Source organism: Ictidomys tridecemlineatus, chromosome 3, assembly GCF_052094955.1.
Source record: "Ictidomys tridecemlineatus isolate mIctTri1 chromosome 3, mIctTri1.hap1, whole genome shotgun sequence".
In the NCBI taxonomy this organism is placed as follows: Eukaryota; Metazoa; Chordata; class Mammalia; order Rodentia; family Sciuridae; genus Ictidomys; species Ictidomys tridecemlineatus.
Window position 1 is genome coordinate 6688390 of NC_135479.1, and position 18710 is coordinate 6707099.

At 59.5% G+C, this 18710-nt stretch overlaps 1 protein-coding gene across 3 annotated transcripts; it reads right to left on the reverse strand.

The window, feature by feature from the left end:
• Positions 1-468: 468 nt before the first annotated feature.
• Positions 469-17198, reverse strand: LOC144375981 (CMRF35-like molecule 8). Of its 3 annotated transcripts, none has more exons than XM_078041744.1 (7): positions 16791-17198; positions 11773-12156; positions 11067-11226; positions 7881-8008; positions 5216-5253; positions 4754-4861; positions 469-3376 (listed from the first exon to the last, which is right to left on the reverse strand). In XM_078041744.1, the coding sequence occupies exons 1-7, from the start codon at positions 16849-16851 to the stop codon at positions 3227-3229; spliced, it is 1029 nt and encodes a 342-aa protein (XP_077897870.1). In that variant the 5' UTR covers positions 16852-17198; the 3' UTR covers positions 469-3226. The 3 variants fall into 3 exon arrangements, with proteins under 3 accessions (XP_077897870.1, XP_077897872.1, XP_077897871.1); XM_078041746.1 differs by having other exon boundaries at positions 11821-12156; positions 16791-17197; XM_078041745.1 differs by having other exon boundaries at positions 7881-7975; positions 16791-17197.
• Positions 17199-18710: the final 1512 nt, after the last annotated feature.

Sequence of the window (18710 nt, forward strand, 5' to 3'; positions counted from 1 at the left end):
AAAGTATTTAGGACTTGAATTGTGTAGGAGATTGGGCATTGCCCCTGAACCGGTGTGGAGGCCCTTTGAGATCGGGAATAAAGAATTGCTGTTTGAACCTACAAAGCTGTGTGGTGGCTCGTGATTCTGTGCCAAGCAGAGACATTGGCATTTGGCAAGCTTTCACACTCCTCTTTCTCCCCAAGACTTCCTGTGGCCACACACACACACACACACACACACACACAGCACCCAAGGACAAGCAGTAATTCGTAGAGACGGCACCACCAGAATTCACAACTGGGCACAGATTTCCTGACCCAAGTGGGGCAGGTGCTTCTCCTGGGGAAGCTGAACAAACAGCTGTTCCACGTGGTCCTTTGGCTGCTTGGCTCCAGCCCAGAGGACAGAGGAGAGGGTACTTTGGCCTCCTGCAGCCTTCACTGCCACAGACCGGCTGGGAAAAATAACCGGGAGGTGACAAGCAACTTAAAGGTTGAAGCTGGAACTAGTTTATTGCAGGGAAACTCAGTGGGAACTCAAGGTAGTGGGCACCCAAGGTAGCGGGAGCCGCTTTTTTGTGGGACAGCAGAGGTATATATACCCAACTGATTACACACAGCTTGACTCAATTAGCATCATCCAGATACAGCAATCAGCCAATAAGGAATCCCCACCATCTTAATGGCTCAGTGGCATTGCCTCACAAACCACTCCTCCTGACAAACTGCCAGGTGCCATCTTGACTTGATTTGTGGTCCCCAACATCTCCCCCCTTTGTTTAATTAAACAACAAGTATGTGATTTAGGGACCGTGAATGTTTTGGTTGTCCAATACTACATATGGACCTTACCCATCATTGGATGGTCTGACCTCAAACTGTCAGCCTCCTGGCTTAGGTTGGTACCATTGTGATATATTTAACAACCCCTCCTTAAAGAACCATGGGCTAATTTTTTGTATTGTATCAACGTATGCCCTAACTGTTCTTGGTTTTACTGGGGTGCCTCCTTCCTTTTGCAATTTACTTAACATCCTCTCCGTTTGGTTCTTACTAACTTCCGATCCCATATTTCTGTAACAAAAATAATACAACCCACTAAGATAACACAAAACAAAACCAAAACAAAATGAAACAAAAACGGAACAAAAACACATTGCATCAATTTTTCTAATTTCTTGAAATGTCTATCCGTTCTCTCTCCCTATCTGTTCCTCAGGACGATCAGCTTTTCTCTCGTCCTATTTATTTCTAGGGACAGGCAGCTTAAAAATGAAAGAAAAACGAAACAAAACGAAACAAGAACACACTGATTCTTGAAATGGTCACCCATCCTCAGGGACGAGCAGTTTACCTTGTCACTTACTCCCAAGCGTCCTGGAGCTCCGCATACGGGCCTCCATACGTCACCCCTGGCCTCTGTGGCTTAAGTTTCAATGCCCGCTCGCCTTTCCCTGGGCCTGATGATGCTCAGCTGGCATCGTCCCTTCCCGTCCCTGGGAGTGGGGACAGCTGCCTGCAGAGGCCACCCTCCCCTGTCCAGCTCCAAGCAGGAGGTGAGTGAAGAAGGTCAGGTCCTCATCCTTCCAAGCCTGAGACTTCACCTGGGGCGGGGGCTGTGTCACACATGTCCCCATGTCCCCAAGGCCCCGCCTACCGGTCGGCATAGAGCACACTGTCCACAAATGCTCTGGGATGAAAGCGTGGCAGCTGCCCTCAGTCTGTCCAGGCCGTGGAGACGGGTGAGGTGGATGAGGAAATAGAGGAGGGGACAAGGGGACCGTGGCTTTGGGGGCTGTGCTTGGCTGTAGGGTGGGGGCCAGGGATTTCCCCAGAGATGAGTGCCCCCCAGGGAGCAGGGCCTCCCTCCTCCCACTCCCACTTTACAGCCCACGTGTGGTCACCCAGGGGCTCTGAACTTGTACCTGCCCTTTTTGGGGCCTAGTCCCCTGTTAATTTGGCCATGGCTTCCCCACCTCTCCTCAGGGGAACGGGTCCTGTCTGCAGAGCCAGCGCCCACGGCTGTGCGCCCCACACCTGCTGGCTCAGGCTGAGCCCGGGACAGGGCGTGGGCGTCCCAGGGCTCTGTGAGTGACACCACGGGCCCCATGTTGACCCAGCCCCTTCCCCAGCCGAGCAGGACTGGCTACGGCTGCATGTGCACTGCCTGTGTGTGTGTGTGTGTGTGTGTGTGTGTGTGTGTGTCCCCTTCTGCAGCTCAGAGCCTTAGTCTAAGAAGGGACAGTGTCTGGAATGGCTCAGGCGCACTCACAGGAGCCACTCAAAATCTAAAGCTGACGCCATGGGAGCAGCCCGGGGGCCCCAGCCATTGAAGAGTCCTCGGGAAGCAGAAGGCGCACCCGGAAGACAGCTGGCCAAGGTGCCATCTGGCGGTCATGTCAGCTCCTCGCCCGGGTGAGGCAGGACACCCCTTGCTCTCCACTGTCACTTGCTGGAGGCAGAAGATGAACCACAGGAAGGAGCTGCAGGAAAGTCACCGAGGAGTCACACAGACGGGGGCAAGGTGGGCCCGCAGGCTGCGCCCCGCCCAGTTACCTTCCCTATGAATCTCCCCAGCAAGAAGACCCTGCTGTGGTCCCAGCAGTGGCCGCCTCGCAGGGTGTCCCAAGCCCTCCGTCCTCAGAGCTCCTCGGTGCCAGCCTGGGCTCAAAGCCAGGAACACCCTTGAGATGGCATTGCAGGCAGGGGCCTGGATTCATTTAAGTGACTTTTTTTCTTGTCCCCCTTTCTGGGGGGGACTTTATTTCTGTGCCTTGTGTTGACAGTAGAGTCCAGGGAACCTGCCGTCTTCAGCTCTTCTCCTCCGGCTGTTCCTTAGGTGAGGGATGGGAAGGGAGGGGAGGTTCCGTGGCCTCTCTGGCCCCTGCGCAGGCCCCAGCACTGCCCGCCTTCTCCTGGCTCCTCTGGCCATTCCACCTCCTGCCCGCCGTCCTGACCTGGCTGTGGAGCCCTGGTTTACAAGGCGGGTGGCAGGCGCCATCTATGTGAGCCGCGTCACTTCCTGAAGCCACAGGGGACCAGGAGCTGCATCCTCCACCCACAGGGGAATGGAGCAGAGGAAGAGAGGACAGAGATGGGGGCTTCCCTCTGGCCCCTGCAGGACCCCCTTCCTGTTTGTCCTCCCTGGAGCCAGCTGGGCTGATGGCGTGGGGAGGACAAGCCACAGGAAGCTCGCTGCCTGGTGGTCCCCATGGAGGGCAGCGGGCTGCGGGCATGGGGTGTCCTTAGCCCTCCTTAGCCCTGGGCTTCCTGATCACGCTGTACTCTGGGACCTCCTCGGGGGGCCTCTGGGAGGGAGGCCCGCTGGCGCTGGAGTCCGGCCTCGGAGAGTCGAACACCACGGAGCTGTAGTGAGGCTCCTCCCGGGGAAAGGCCTGCAGAGAGAGCCCAGCTCAGGAGGCCGGGGGACACCTGAGGGCCTCGGGAGGTCCCCTGGGGAGGCCTCCCGCTGTCCTGGCCTCCTTTTCCCTACAGAGCTGATGGTGGGACCCTGCCCACCCACCCCTCCACCCCACCTGCTCATGCAGAGCACCAAGTCCCTGGACCCCAGAGTCGGGGACCCTCAGTGCTGACCCTGTGCGTCCATTCATTCTACAAAAATGACACTGAGGGCCGGGAGGTGGCTGAGTGGCAGAGCGCTCGCCTGGCATGTGTGAGGCACTGGGTTCAAGTCTCAGCACTGCCTAGAAATAAGTAAACTAAATAAAGGTTCATCAACAACTAAAAAAAAATAAAAAATAAAAATAAAAAGACCCTGAGGCCCTGAGAGGGTTGCACACTTGGTGGGCTCCCCTGAGATGGCCCTGGCTCCCTTTGATGGGACATCCTGGCCACGGTGCAGGGATGGTCCCTTTCTGAGGACTCAGGAATCCCACATGCAGAACCCTGGCCCCTGGTGGAGCCTGGCAGGCTGCCCAGATCTACCCTGAGCTTCTTGTCCCCACGCAGCTGGCAGGAGTGAGGCTGTGTCCCCGGCCAGCTGAGACCATTAGTCACCTCGTGGGACAAGCGAGGCTGCGGCTACTCTCAGACCCAGCATGTGGCCGCGGGGGCATGCGAATGTCAGGTGAGGAGGAGACAGGCCTGAGGCAGGTAACTAGGTCCTGCCAGCTGCTCAGAGGCCCCAGCCACGCCCCCATGACAGCTGACAAAGGGCAGGGCGGGCACGACTGGGGGCAGGAGGGGACAGCAGAGCAGCCCCATTCCCCTGCAGGTGACAGATCCCAGGCTGGGCACAGAGCTGGGCCCCTTTCCCAGAGCAGACCAGCCACGGTGCCACCCACTGAGGCCTGGGCTGGGCTCCGGGGTCTCCCAGGCAGCCCCTGGCTGATGCTCAGATCTCCCCCCAGTCTCTGCCTGAAGTCCCCCACCAGCGGGTGGGTCACACCCTGGGGAGGCCACCCATTCCGTTTATCCCACTCCATTGGTGACAGTGCCTAAGGGTTGTTCAGGTCCTGGACAAAGTGGATCCAAGAGATGACCAGGACCAACCCAGAGAAAGGTCATGAGCTTTGTCACTGGCTGGTGGTATGCAGTAGGAGCTTAATAAATGCTGCACCTTATTGACTGTCGCAGCCATTGTCACTGGCCACCGTCATTGGCCATCATCATGGCCCTTCCACACCCCACACCAGCCTCTTCTAAGGGCAAATTCTGCACCTGCCCCTCCCCAGCCTCCTTCCCTCTCTGCCCACGCCCACCCCACGTGGGGCAGCCCAAGGTCCCCTGCCAGGGGCCAGGACCTGGCTTACCAACATGCTGTACTCCACCTGCACCTGCCTCGGGGGCACCGGCTCTTCCTGCAGGGACCACGTCTGCAGCGTCAGATTCGTGTAGTAGGGCTCACTCTGCCCGGCAGCCTGCGGGGGCCAGGAGGAGGTGTCCAGGGCCTCCCCACCAGGGCTCTGTCCCTGCTTTGCTGCAGATGCCTTTTCTGCCCAAGTTCCGGGTGGGGGCCCCAAACTTCCCTGGGTCTGCTCCCTCCTGCACCCTCCCCTCGGGGCAGTGAGCGCCCCCTGGTGAACGTTCCTCCCCCTTCCACTCGGGGGACAGGCCCAAACCAGGGAGACACCGATGACCAGATCTCAGGAGTCACTCTTCCCTCTCTGGACCCATCCATCTGTGGCCCAGGCACCGTCCAGCTGCAGCCCCAACGTCCCCCACGCTGCCCCTGCCTGGCCACCTGGATGCACCTCCTGGGTGGCCTTCCTTACCTGCCTGAGGTTCTGGGACAGTTCTGAGCGCTCACCAGCTGAGACAGGGAGAGAGCAGGGGGGACCCATGTGAGCCAGGCTGGGGGCCCTGGAGAAGCCCTGGGCTCCTCTCCCCTCAGACCTGGAGCTGGCGGGAACAGCGTGGCTGGAGGAATAAGCGGGTGCCCGGGCACGCAGGGAGGAGGAGTGACCAGCACCAAGTGGGCAGCGGACACGGCCTGGCTGGAGGAGAGGCACAGGGCAGTTCCCAACAGCTGTTCACCAGGCGTCACGGGGTAGACAGGCAGGAGGGGCAGGCTGTGCACCAGGGACCTGCCCAGACTACACCAGACCCCAAGAGGTCACTGGGGCGAGGCTCCAACCCCAGGCCTGGGTCCTCCCTGCCGCTGGGGAGGCCTGGCAGCCTGTGGGGGCAGCTGAGGCCGGTCCCACCCTGGCTCTGGCTCCTGCCACGTTGCTGTAGAGTCCTGGCTTTGAGTGCAGCCACATAGACCCTGACTTCTCAATCCCAGCCTGGGGGCTGGCCAGCAGTAGGTGACACAGGGGTCTAGTCCACAGCCAGGCCACCAGAGCCACTGCCTGCAAGCTGCAGAGACGCGGCAGGGAACACCAGGTCACAGGGCAGCAGCCAGACCTTGGGAGACACAAGTCCACAAGACACTAGCATGCGCCAGGTCCTCAGCGGAACTGAGAGCAGCAACTGGGCACTTGGGGACATGAACACAGTCTGTTCTGAATACCGTGGGCGGGCTCCACGCCACACCTGGGACAGGAGCTCTGGGGAAGGAGGAAGAGAAGGGGGAGGGGAAGATTCAGCTCAATGCCAGGGAGGAAGGTGTGCAGGAGCCCGCTGTCCAGGGACTGCACTGGTCACAAGGATGTCCCCAGGGCCCGCACAGGCCTGGCACACTGCAGGTGCTCGGGATGGCTCCGTGTGAATGAGTGGGTGACAAGAGGAAGCTGGCGAGGAGCTGGGGTGGGTGACGCGGAGGTATGCGGTGCGGGTGGCAGAGGGGCCAGAGGGACTAGGCCCAGGCAGCGCCAGGAGGGGGGCTGGGCACTGGCAAAGCCAGGGAGGGAGGAGAGCCGGGGCTGAACAGAGCCTTTCCCCTGCTCCTGAGGATGCGGTCAACAAATAAAAGACACCCATTCCCCGGGAACAGTGCAGCCGCCGCTTCCAGAATGTTTAACAGTGGGAAGCGGCACAGTCTGTTAGGTGCAGAAAATCCTAGGTCTTGGGGGGATTCTTGCTAGGAATCAGAATTCTCTAAGAAACCATCTCTGCATCTGCAGGGGACCCGCCCTGAGTGTAGTGGCTGGACTTCTCTGGGCGGAGGGTTTTCTGCAGGGAATTCACCCACTTCTTTGTGCTTCTGTTCATTGTCCACCTCCCACAGTCATTGTGTGACCCTCTTTTAAAAGAGGAGGAAGCTGCTGGAGGAGCCGGAGCCTTTCTAGGTGAAAGGGCACCAGGGAGCCTGCTGGGGCCCTGGGACTGAGCCACCGGATGGGAACCCCCATGTGGCAGCAGTGACCTCCTGGGGTACAGCCTGGGAGGGACCAGAAAACCGCCCAGTGAAGCAGAGGGAAAGAGGAAGTGATTCTCCCTCCATGCTCTGCCCAGGTGCTGAGGCTGACCTCTTCCCACGGCTGGGCCCCCGGGAGAGCCCGAGGTGGACTGAGGCAGTGTCCCCTTGACCCCACAGCAGCCACCTGCTGCCCTGCAGCTAGGAACAAAGTGACCCACTCTGCCTCCCCACCTCACTGCAGTCCCCAGGGCTTGGGACGGCCTTCAGGATCCCCCCACAGACGCACCAACTGGGCACAGGAAGGACCTGGGGCTCGCGCTGGCTCCCCGAGGTGGCCGGTGACCCTGGCCAGGAACAAGAAGGCCACCTGTGGGTTCTTCTGCTCCCTGACTATTTCACCTGCTCCCTGGTGTTTATTGACACCCACGTCCTGAGTGCCAGACTCAGGGTCCCCACACGTCCCCCGTCAGTCGGAGCTCAGAGGAGGACGAGACCAGGATGGCGGGAGGGTCCTGGGGTCCCCGTCGTGACTGCAGATATCGACACACGAATCCAGCAGTGTGCCCTGGGAGTCATGCCCCCTGGCCTGGGAGTGCGTCCTGGCTGGGGGGACGCAGGCAGGGGCAGGGGGACGTCAGTCCACTTCTAGCCCAGGTGCAGGGGATGCCCAGGAGGGGCCCAGGGCCTCTTAGGAGGCGAGGAAAGGGCCGGGCAGAGGGCATCTAAGGTCAGTCTTTGGAGTCCAGGAGGAAGGAGCCTGTGGCGGCGGGCGAGGCCCTCAGTGAGCCTTGAGCCACCCCAGGAGGAGGGACGAGGCTGGTTACAAGAGGGACCTTGGAGGTGAGGAGTGGCGGGGGGCAGGGGGCAGGGCTGAATGTGGAGGCCCTGACTGTCCCGGGGCTGGATTGGGGACGAGTCACACAGAGGGTTTAAACAGGGAAGCAGGGTCCCAGGGGACACCCCAGGCCCCGGCACAGGAAGGCCCCCCTCCCACAGCCTGCAGCCCCACTCCCAGGGGCACGTCCTCTGGGCCTGGCCCCGGGTGCAGCTGACCTCCATTCTGAGGAGCCAGGGCAGTGCTGCAGGTGAGGCTGTCGGCCTCCCCCTGGGGCCACCGAGGAGCAGGGGTCACTCACCTTTGGCCCGTTTCTGCAGCCTCCTCCAGACCAGCAGCGAGGAGCCCACCAGGAGGAGCAGCAGGAGGGACAGCAGGAGGAGCAGCACAGGGAGCCTGCGGAGGGCGGGTGAGGGCCTCGTGGGGGGGCTGCGCGGGGCAGGAGCTCTGTCACTGTGCAGGGAATGACCTCGGGGCACTGCACCACGGAGCCACATTCCCTGGCGGTTATTTAGACACAAGGTCTCCCTGAGCTGCTCAGTGCCTCACAGTTGCTGAGGCTGGCTTTGAACTGTGTCCTCCTGCCTCAGCCTCCTGAGTCTCTGGGATTACAGGCGGGGGCCACTGCACCCACCCAAGTCAAGTTTTTAAAAGAAGGTAGAGAAGCCAGGCAAGTCGGGAGGCTGAGGCAGGAGGATCCCTAGTTCAAACCAGCCTTAGAAAGGTGAGGTGCTGAGCTACTCAGGGGGACCCTGTCTCTAAATGAAATACAAAATAGGGTCGAGCGCCCCTGAGTTCTGAGTTCAATCCCTGGTACCAGAGGAAAAAAAAAGGAGACCACAGTGAGACCCAGAGGGGCACACCTGTCATTCCAGCAAGTCAGGAGGCTGCATCAGGAGGCTCCCAAGTGTGAGGCCAGCCTCAGCAACTTCGAAAGACCGCGTCTCAAAATTTTAAAAGGCTGGGGATGTATCACAGAAGAAAAGTGCCTCTGGGTTCAATTCCCACTACCAAAAGTAAATAAGGAAAAAGAAAAGGTAGCAAATGTCCCTATCTACACCCCCCATGTCCCCCAGTCCTGGCACTTGTGTACACGGTGTGCCTAAGAACTATCCCAGAGACCCAGAGACTCTCTGTTCACAGACAAGCCTGCAAGAATGCGCAGGGCTGGGGAGACAGGGGACAGGGCACAGTGGGGGACACTTCCAGCCACACACCATGTCTGGTGCCACCCCCAACATCAAAAAGAAGCAAAGCTGGATGCCAGGTTCGTAGCTCAGTGTAGAGCCCTGGCCTGGCACACAGGAGGCCCTGGGTTCCATCCTCAGCACCACATTAATAATAAATAAATAAGTAAATGAAAAAATAAAATAAAGTTATTGTGGAAAAAAAAAACAAAGGTGTGTGTTTGTGTGTGTGTGTGTGTGTGTGTGTGTGTGTGTCCCTTCCTTTTTCACAAAAAGCAGGCAAAGTATGAACACCATTCTGGTTTTATGTAACAATGCCTCTTAGCAACCTTCCCAGTCAGTGCGTAAAGAAATCCCAACCCTTCACTCTTTCGTACAGCTGCATAATATTCCATCGCATGGTAGGCCACGCGTCCTTTAGCCGTCCCCTCTTCATGGCATCCCCCCATTTTCCTGTGTGACCACTAACATGGCTGTAATAAGTCACCCAGTAGCTCTGCCATCCCACACCTGGATACAGAGCAGCAGATTCACCTCCAGATTTACTCAGATACAAGCTTCAAGCCCTTATGTGCTCGGGCCTTTCTTCCATACCTTGCACTCATAATCTTCACGTGCAAGTGTGTGCACACACATGCAAGTGGGCCCCGGGGATGGAACCCAGGGCCTCCCTGCATGCTAGGCAAACACTCTGCCTAGCATCTTCTTATCCCCAAGACACACACACACACACTCACATACACACACACACACACACACACACACACACACACTGCACAAGCTTCAGACCCTGGTGACACAGCTGAGCTCCTTGCCCCTGGGCCTCTGCAGGATACACTTCTGGAAGCGGCATGTGGAGGCCTGAGTTTTGAGGTCAGGAGTCTGGCTGGCCTCTGCCTCTGCCTCTGCCTCTGCCTCAGCCTCAGCGTCTGCTCTGCCTCTGCTCTGCCTCTGCCTCTGCTCTGCCTCTGCCTCTACCTCTGCCTCTGCCTCTGCCTCTGCCTCTGCCTCTGCCTCTGCCTCTGCTCTGCCTCTGCCTCTGCTCTGCCTCTGCCTCTGCCTCTGCTCTGCCTCTGCCTCTGCCTCTGCCTCTGCCTCTGCCTCTGCTCTGCCTCTGCCTCTGCCTCTGCCTCTGCCTCTGCTCTGCCTCTGCCTCTGCCTCTGCCTCTGCCTCTGCCTCTGCCTCTGCCTCTGCCTCTGCTCTGCCTCTGCCTCTGGGTCTGGGGAGGGAGGTTGTCACCCTGGGAATTTCCCAGGCGACAGAAGCAGCTCTGCTGTCTGTGGCCACACCTGACTCTGCTAAGAGGTGAGGTGACAGGAGCAGCAAAGACCATGCTGTGGCAGAGGCTGCAGGGACCCTGGCCTCCAGGGAGGGAGGGGCTGGAGGACCACCTGGACATGGGAGATGGGAGGAGCTCTGGGGACAGACACAGGGTGGTCCCTGACCCCACCCTGAGAGGGCCTAGGACTCTGGGACCCTCCAGACTGCACCGTGTCCCCTCATTTGGGGGATCCTGATCTGTATCCCTCATGATGAGGCCGTGATCTTAGGTGTTTTGTGCAGACTCTGAGGCTGTGGATCACGGACCCCAGGGGCCACGGGAGCCCACGTTTGCAGCCAGTTGTCAGACGTGCTGGGACCTGGGCTGCCCCAAGGTGCAGTTGGTGTCTCGTGTGGGGTCCTGGGGTCAGGGCCCTTAACCTGGGTCTGCACGGACTGCAGTGGTCAGCACCAGGAGCCAACTGCCCCCCAGGTGAGGTCAGGGGGAGCCCATGACCCCAGAGATGGCCTGTGCCTGCTTGCATTGTTCTGGGGAGTCACAGAGGTGCTCAGGTTCCCTGTGAGGTTGACGGCCCCCAGACAGAGACCCACTCAAACTAGAGGGGAGAGCCCCAACTCTGGGGTCACGCAGGCCCAGCCAGCCCCACACCTGTGCCCATGTGACAGTGACACACCTCCTTGCCGTCTGTGAGGTGAGCATGGGAGCAGGTTGGGCCATGTGAGGAGCCAAGGAGGACAGCGTGTGGGGCTCTGGGCACCCGGCAGGACAGCCCCAGCCCTCATGGGTGGACACTTGCCTCCCCTCTGCCAGCCCCTCCTTGGTCTGAGCCTCTCTTGAAGCCTGGGGCAGGTCCAGTGTGGTGGCCTCAGGGACCCAAGCCAGGTTACACCGACGGCAGCTCCCAACCTGGGCCTGGGCCAAGGGTCAGCAGGCTGGGCCAGCAGGGGTGTGACTCCCTCCCCCGAGTGACCACACAGCCCCCGTGGGGAAGACCCCAGTCAGGGACAGGACACTTACCCTGGGCCCTGGCCATGGTTGAGGTCCTGGCTGCTGGGACCAGGGGTGGCCCTCTCTGTGGCCAGGCTGGTGGACAGTGCAGCTTGGGCTCTGCTTGTGGTTGTCCAGGTCTTCGCTGTCGTGACACTTGTAAGTGTCCCTGAGGTTGCTGGTGTCGAATCTACAATGACACCCAGAGGTCTGTCCTGCAACCCGCCCACCACTGGGGGGTGCCTTGGGTCTGATTTCATGCTAAATGCTCACTGAGGAAGGGGGCGGGCTGTGGCCTAGGGCCAAAGTCTCCCCAGGACCCTGGGGACATTTCTGTACAGGACACAGGTTCCACCCCCAGCAGGGCTGATTCCATCCTGCTGTGAGGGCCATGGCCTCCTGAGACCCCTGGGGTCACCTCCCACACCGGGTGTTGTCCCCCTCCTGTCACAGCCACATGCTGCAGGGATATCTAACTGCAAAGACCACTTGTCACTGTGCTGCCTCTGCCCACTGCACCATCCAGGCCTTCTGCCCCTCTGCTCCGCCCTGGGTGTCCACACAGAGCTCTGCCTGTCCCTGTCCCCAGGGCCCAGGGCAGGCTCTGGCTCTCTGCCCTGCAGGCTCTACTCCCGCCTCCTTCCCTAATTGGCAGCTCCTCGGGGCTGGGCGGGCTGTGGGCTGCTCCCCCCTTGGACTCCCTCCCAGGCTCCAGCTGCTGCTTTCTGATTCTTACCCAGGTGTCCAGGTCCAGGCAGCCCAGGCGCCGGTGGGAGGGGCTCACCTGGCTGCACGGCCACCTCAACCTCGAAGGACGGGTCAAAGCCTTTGTACCATGGTGTGTCCACCCGGCACTCATAGGAGCCTGCGTCCTCCAGGGTGAGGCGCTCCATGGTCACTGTGAAGCTGAGGTTTGCAGGGTGGTCGCTGATGGACACTCGGCCTCTCCGCACCTCTCCCTCTGAGCCTCTAGTCTTCACAATATCTTTACAATGTACAAGTGATTTTTTGCACCACATTTTGTCATTGTCCTTGAATTTTTCGCCATAGTGACACTGCACGGTCAGGGATCCTCCCACGGTGCTCGTCACCTTGCTGGGGCCACCCAGAGGAACACAGTCTGAAAAACACAAGCGTGGAGGCCAGGCCCTCACAGATGGGCCAGGGCCAGGGGGGCCTGGGTCAGGTCCTCAGGAGACCCTCCCTCACCTCCCATCAGACCCCCTCCCCAACACTCACCCCTGGCCACCAGCCCCTTCTGCTCCTCCACCCAGGACGCTGACACAGCAGCCCCTCCCTTCACCCCAGTCCCCCCTCACCACCTGACCTCCTGCTTCCAGAACCCAGGGCCATAAACACCCTGAGCCCCCTTCCTGGGTCAGCCCCCCAGCCCTGAGAGTCTCAGACGCGGAGACACAGCCAGAGTGGACCTGGTCCAGCAGGACGTGAGCCAGGGCAGAAGCGGGGTCCTCTGACCATGTAGATGAGAGCCCTGGACTCCTGAGACCACAGGATGCACACAGCGAGGGGCACAGAGCTCCCAGGACCCTCCCCCCCCTCACCTCAGATGGCCCGGCTCTGGGGACCTCATTTCCAAGGAAACTCCTTCGTGTCCCCAAGATTTCCAGGTGCATTTTCCCCAGTGGCCCCGACACAAGCTGGGGTGAGATGAGCACCAGGAAGCTAACCCACCTCCAAGCAGAGGACCAGGCCACCCTGCACCAGGCTCCAGCCCAGGGGCATCTGCATGTGCACCTCCCTCTCCCTCTGGGGACCCTGGGGTCAGGCCCAGATGGGCGGGGAGATGGCGGGACTGGGGTGGCTTGCTCTCTCCCTGGGATTGGATGCTTTCTTCATTTGCCTTCAGGACCTTAGGCCTGACCTGGGACTGTGGGACCCCTGAGTCACAGCCCTGACCTGGGACTGTGGGACCCCTGAGTGCACAGCCCCGACTGGGACTGTGGGACCCCTGAGTCACAGCCCTGACCTGGGACTGTGGGACCTCTGAGTGCACAGCCCCCAACTGACACTGTGGGACCCCTGAGTCACAGCCCCGACCTGGGACTGTGGGACCCCTGAGTCACAGCCCCCACCTGAGACTGTGGGACCCCTGAGTCACAGCCCCGAACTGGGACTGTGGGACCCCTGAGTCACAGCCCCCAACTGACACTGTGGGACCCCTGAGTCACAGCCCCGACCTGGGACTGTGGGACCCCTGAGTCACAGCCCCCAACTGACACTGTGGGACCCCTGAGTCACAGCCCCAACCTGGGACTGTGGGACCCCCAAGTCACAGCCCCGACCTGGGACTGTGGGACCCCTGAGTCACAGCCCCCACCTGGGACTGTGGGACCCCTGAGTGCACACGGCCCCACCTCCTCCTTGTCCCTTCAGTGCCTGCTGGGCCTGGCACAGGGAGACCACTGTGGCCGCACCCTCAGAGCACAGCTGCCCACAGCTGCCCAGTAGCCCCTGCATCCCTCTGCCAGGGCCAGTAGGACCCCCGCTCCCAGCCTTGGGGTGAGGACCCTGCAGAGAAGGCCTTGTGACACTGTCACAGGTGGGACACTCTCTGAGAAGCTCAGTAGCAACTGCCGAGGTGAAGCCACAGGGGCCTCAGATGAACCCGGGCTTGGGCCTCAGCTCTAGTTTGCGTCCTCTGTGTGCTCAGGGCCAGGGCCTGACCTCTCTGCGCCTCAGATGCCAGCCACAAAGTGGAGGGTGACCATGCCAATCTGACATGGCACCTGGGGGTTCATGGAAGGTCATGTTAGGATGGGGCCAGGTCAGTGGAGAGGCTGCCCAGCATGCAGCAGGCCCAGGCTCCACCAGCCCCAGGAAACAAAGGGGGGAGGAGGGAAAGAGCCGTCCTGGCTGTCACTGTCTGCAGGTCATGTTAGGGACACTCAGGAAATGTGCTGCTTAACTGCCCTCGACCGGAGAAAACAGGAGCTCCATCAGATGTGACCCCACAAAACCAGGAAACCCCTGTCCATTCCAAATGAGAAATGGAGAGAGGAAGTAGTCACAGGTAGAGAGAGTTAAAGGCCCAAAGGAGACTTTGTAGAATTTATAGGCTGTGTGTGATGGCGCATGCCTCTAATATCAGGGGCTTGGGAGGCTGAGGCAGGAGGATCTCAAGTTCAAAGCCAGCCTCAGCAAAAGCAAGGTCCTAAGCAACTCAGTGAGACCCTGTCTGTAAATAAAATATATACAAATTAGAGCTGGGGATGTGACTCAGTGTCAGAGTGCCCCTGAGTTCAATCCCTGGTGCCCTTCTCCAAAAAGAAACTCTCTATAAATAAATGTGTAACCGGGATGAATGTGTGATTTTCCAGAAAAACACAAATCACTAAAATTGGCACATACAGAGTAGTTAGTAATGAATGTCAACCCAGCCCTCTTTCATCAGGATGCTGTCCCTGGTCCGGTCCTAACACTGTCCCCACCTCTCCTGACCCACTTCCCCTGTCCCCTCCTCTCCTGTCCCCACCTCCTCTGTCCCCTCCCCTCCTGTCCCCACCTCCCCTGTCCCCTCCTCTCCTGTCCCCACCTCCACTGTCCCCTCCTCTCCTTGCTGTGGGTTGCTGGCTCCCCTCATCAGGGTCTTGGTCCTCGCCCTGACCTGTGCCTCCCCCTCACCTGCCACACCCAGTCCTGTCCCTCAGGATTGCACTAAATCCTCCTGAAACCTCAAGTCAAGAGGAGAAAAGGAAAAGAGGAGGAAAGGGGGAGGAAGACACAGTGGAGGAGGAGGAAAAGGAGGACACAGTGTAGGAGGAGGAGGAGGAGGAAGAGGAGGAGGAGGAGGAGTGCAGAGCACAAGAAAAAGGAAAATCACCCCAGTCTCTACGAGTCTGTAACCTGGAGGAAGGGAATTGTTTTGTAGGGAAATACAAATGACCAACCTAAGCCAGAAATAGAGGGGCTTCTCAAAACAGACGGACATTAATGAGAGTCACCAAGGAGTCCTCCCCCACTCCACCCCACCCCACCCAGAAAATGACCACAGCCGCACAGAGGACAGTTCTCTCAGTTCTCTCAAACCTCAGGCCAGGATGCGGCTCAGCATAGAGTCATCCCCAGCAACTCTGAGGCTTGGGGCCCAGGCCCCATAACCAAAAGCAAAACCCTTCAAGGCACACACAGCTCCAGTTCACTCAACTTTACAGAAAATACTGAACCAGGGAAATCCCTGCAAGGTTTTTCATGAACTCAGCATAGAATACTGAGACGGAATCTGGCCAACTCTGTCTGTGTATGGGTGGGCATGGGGGACAGGTACTAGGAACTGAACCCAGGGACCCTGGACCATCAGGTCACATCCCCAGCCCCTTGAAAATTGTATTTTGAGAAGGGACTCAGTAAGCTGCTGAGGCTGGCCTTGACTTGGATGGCCCTGCCTTACGCTCCCGAGTGGTGGGGTTACAGGTGTGCATCACCCCACCTGGGCCAATCTCTTTCCATAAGTCACCAGCTGAGAAGTTCAAAGAAAGCAATCAGCTCCTCAGACCAGGAAAGCTCTCTCTTGCCTGTTGCTGCTGTGCTAAAATGCTCTGTGGGGCTGCAGTGGGCTCAGGGTAGAGCCCTTGCCTAGTGGCACAGGGCCCTGGGTTACATCCCCACAGAGGGAGACGGAGAGAGGGAGGGAGGGAGGGGAGAGACAGGGAGGGAAGCTTTGTGGACAGATATGGGTGGACGGCTTCCTCCTCCTCATAGGGACCACTGGCCAGCGTCCCCTGAGGCTGGCCAGGCAGATGAGCACAGCCACAGAGGCTCATTGGGCCTGCACCAGGCCTGGGCTGAAGGGCCCACAGAGAAGCAGGTACCAGGAGGAGCCCCCTGTCCTCGGCCCATGCAGATGCCATGAAAACCCAGGAAGAGCCTGGGAATCAACAGAGACGCTGGCCACGGGCGGACGTCCAGCCCCAGTGAATCCACAAAGCCACATTGCCCAGAGTCGCTGTGTTTACACTGCAAATACTACTAGGAAAAGCACAGAACTGATAGGAGCATCCAACAGTTCTAAAATATCCTGCATGTAAGGTAAATGAAATAAAATAAACCTGTCCTGGGCCTCACCAAGACCGCAGGGTGAACGCTGCTGGGGACGCCTGAGGAGGTCTGCGCCTGCCTGAGAAGACTCTGCCCTCCAGGAGTTCTGCCCAGAGAAGGTCTCCTCCCTGCCCTCCCACGACCTCCCGCTCCCTGCCCACTGCCCTTCCTTCTCTCCTGTCCCCACCTGTCCTCCTGGGGACCACTGACCCCTGGGCCTCCACCAGGACTCTTCCCACCCAGCCTCCAGCTGCCCTGGCTGAACCCACCTGTCCCTGAGATGGAGACCTTCTCCTCCTCGGTCCCCTCCTTCCTCTGTACCCCAAACTGGTGGGCCTGGGGGGCCTCCCCAACACAGGCCCCAGGTGTGCTCTGTGCCCTCTCCACCCCACCCCCGTCCACCCGCCCTGCTCCCCCTGTCCTGTTCCCCCAGACCTCTCCCAGGGCTCCCCCTGGGCAGCACCCTTGGCCCTGGGCAGCACGCTGGCTCCTCCAAGGTCAGGTGGGCTCATGGGAGCCCCCTGCCCCTTCCCTCCCAGGGTGTGGTGTTTGGCGAGTCCATCTTACATCATGGACACAGCGCACCCCATTCTGCCTCTGCACAGAGACGTGCAGCTGGGGCTCCTCACGGGACGCCTCCTGGCCCCCCTCCTGCCTTCCCTCCCTTCTGCAGACCCTCCCTGGACAGAGGGCCCTCACCTGGGAGCCAGAGAAGCAGCAGAGCCAAGGGTGGCCAGGCCATCAGGCCCCTGGGGCTCATTTCTCCTGCAAAGACGTCACCGCCGGGCGCCAGGCCCCACAGGACCCAGGCTCCAGCCCCCTGGGGAGGGCCAGTCTCCAGGGCTCCCACTTCTGCTTTTCTCTGGGGCGGCTGCTTCCCGCTTGTCCTCTTTAGTCTGTTCTTGGGGCTGGGGACAAAATGGGGAACCTGTAGGGGCCACGCGGCCCCCGAGGTGGCCCTGGGCTTGTGCTGTCCTAGGAAAGCCAGGGAGGGGAAGGTGTGGTGTGTGGGACCCGCCTGGCCCCAAGGTGGCAGGACGGCCCTCACCCCAGGCCTGCAGGGCCAGGCTTCCTTCTGGCCCTGTCACTCCTCCTCTTCTCCTTGTGGTCAGGATGTCACCAGTGGGAGGGGCACACAGAGCCTGTGTCCTCAGCACTGGGCCTGCCCCGCGGGAGGCCAACCTGGAAGTGCCCCTCCATGAGCCCAGTCTAGGCCTGACCCCAGGTTGGCACAGTGGCCCTAGAGTCCTGAATGGTTCCTGGTCCTGGAAATGTGTCCTCAATCTGACTGTGACGTCCACAGGCCGTGACCTCCCCCTCCCGTGTAGCCCCTGTGGCCCTGAGCTGGGATCCAGCAAGGCTGCAGGGACCCCCCTCCACACGCCTGTGATAGTGCCCCCAGCTGGCACAGAGGGACCGTGAGCCCAGGGTGCCCTCATCCTAACGTGTAGCACGTCACCCAGCAGCTGGAGCTTTTGAGTCAGGGCACCCACCCACCCCAGGGAGCCCACACTAGCTCTGAGGTCCCAAGATTGTCCCCTCCTGCTGCTCCCCAGGAGAGTCACTGTCCTCCTTCCCCCTGGCCACAGGAGGACCCTCCCAAGAGGCTTGCTGGTTCTACTGCTGGAAGGTGAGCACACAGCCTGGCAGAGCTGGGGACATTTTTCTAACAGCCAGGCAAGGTGACAGGCACCTATAATCCCAGCTACCTGGGAGGCTGAGTTGGGAGGATCCCTTGAGCCCAGGGCTTCAAGGCCAGCCTGGGCCTCATAGTGAGGCCCTTTATCAAAAAGAGACGACAAATTCTATGCCAATGTCATGGTGGACTACGGCCTGAGGAGACCAAGACTCTGGTGTTCATCTTGTTGGGCTGATCAGGGGAATGTGAGAGAGGGCCACGTTTAGTGGATTTCCTGCCTGGTCAAGGGAACAGTCCTAGAAATAATGTGTGTGTGTAAACAATCTCACACACACACACACACACACACACACACACACACACACACAGGATTGAACCCATCCTTATCCTTTTTTTTTTTTTTTTTGAGACAGAGTCTCACTAAGTGGCTGAGGCTGGCCTTGAACTTGCAGCTCTCCTGTCTCAGCCCCCTATATTGCTGAGATTAAGGCATGAGCCACCACACCTGGCCCCAGACATCGTTGTTTAGTGGTACCATGATCCCAAGGTCATTGCTGTGGGCTCAAGTGTCCAGAATACACAAAGAAGCAGGAGGCTAGATGCTCGTGTGGCTTGTCCACTGGCCACCAAATGACCTTGAGCAGAGCCTGTGACTTCTGCTCAAGGTCAATAACAACAGGTCCTTTGTGGGAACAAGTCACAAGATGGCTATGAAAACACACAAAAGTGTTGTTCCCGAGTTGGGACAGTCACTCTCCAAGGGGAAGCCTGGACCCAGCAGGGAGGAGCCTTCTAAATCTCCTTGGGGAAGGGAGAAAATCCCTGGGACACCTGCAGGAGGAACAGGTCTAGGACCTGATCCTGGCCATGCCTGGTGGCAGTTGTCTGTCCCTGACCCCAGACCCAAGGGAAAACACAGGTGATGCAAGGTGACCTCACGACCTCAGAAACCCGGGAGGCGGCACCTTCCCGCAGCCCCC

Excerpts from the sequence above, each read along its gene's own strand:
- LOC144375981 (XM_078041744.1), bottom strand. The coding sequence starts at position 16,851 with ATGAGCCCCAGGGGCCTGATGGCCTGGCCACCCTTGGCTCTGCTGCTT. Across the intron at positions 12,157-16,790 it reads GCTGCTTCTCTGGCTCCCAG|ACTGTGTTCCTCTGGGTGGC; the intron begins GTGAGGGCCCTC and ends TGTGTTTTTCAG. Across the intron at positions 11,227-11,772 it reads GCCTGGACCTGGACACCTGG|ATTCGACACCAGCAACCTCA; the intron begins GTAAGAATCAGA and ends GTGTCATTGTAG.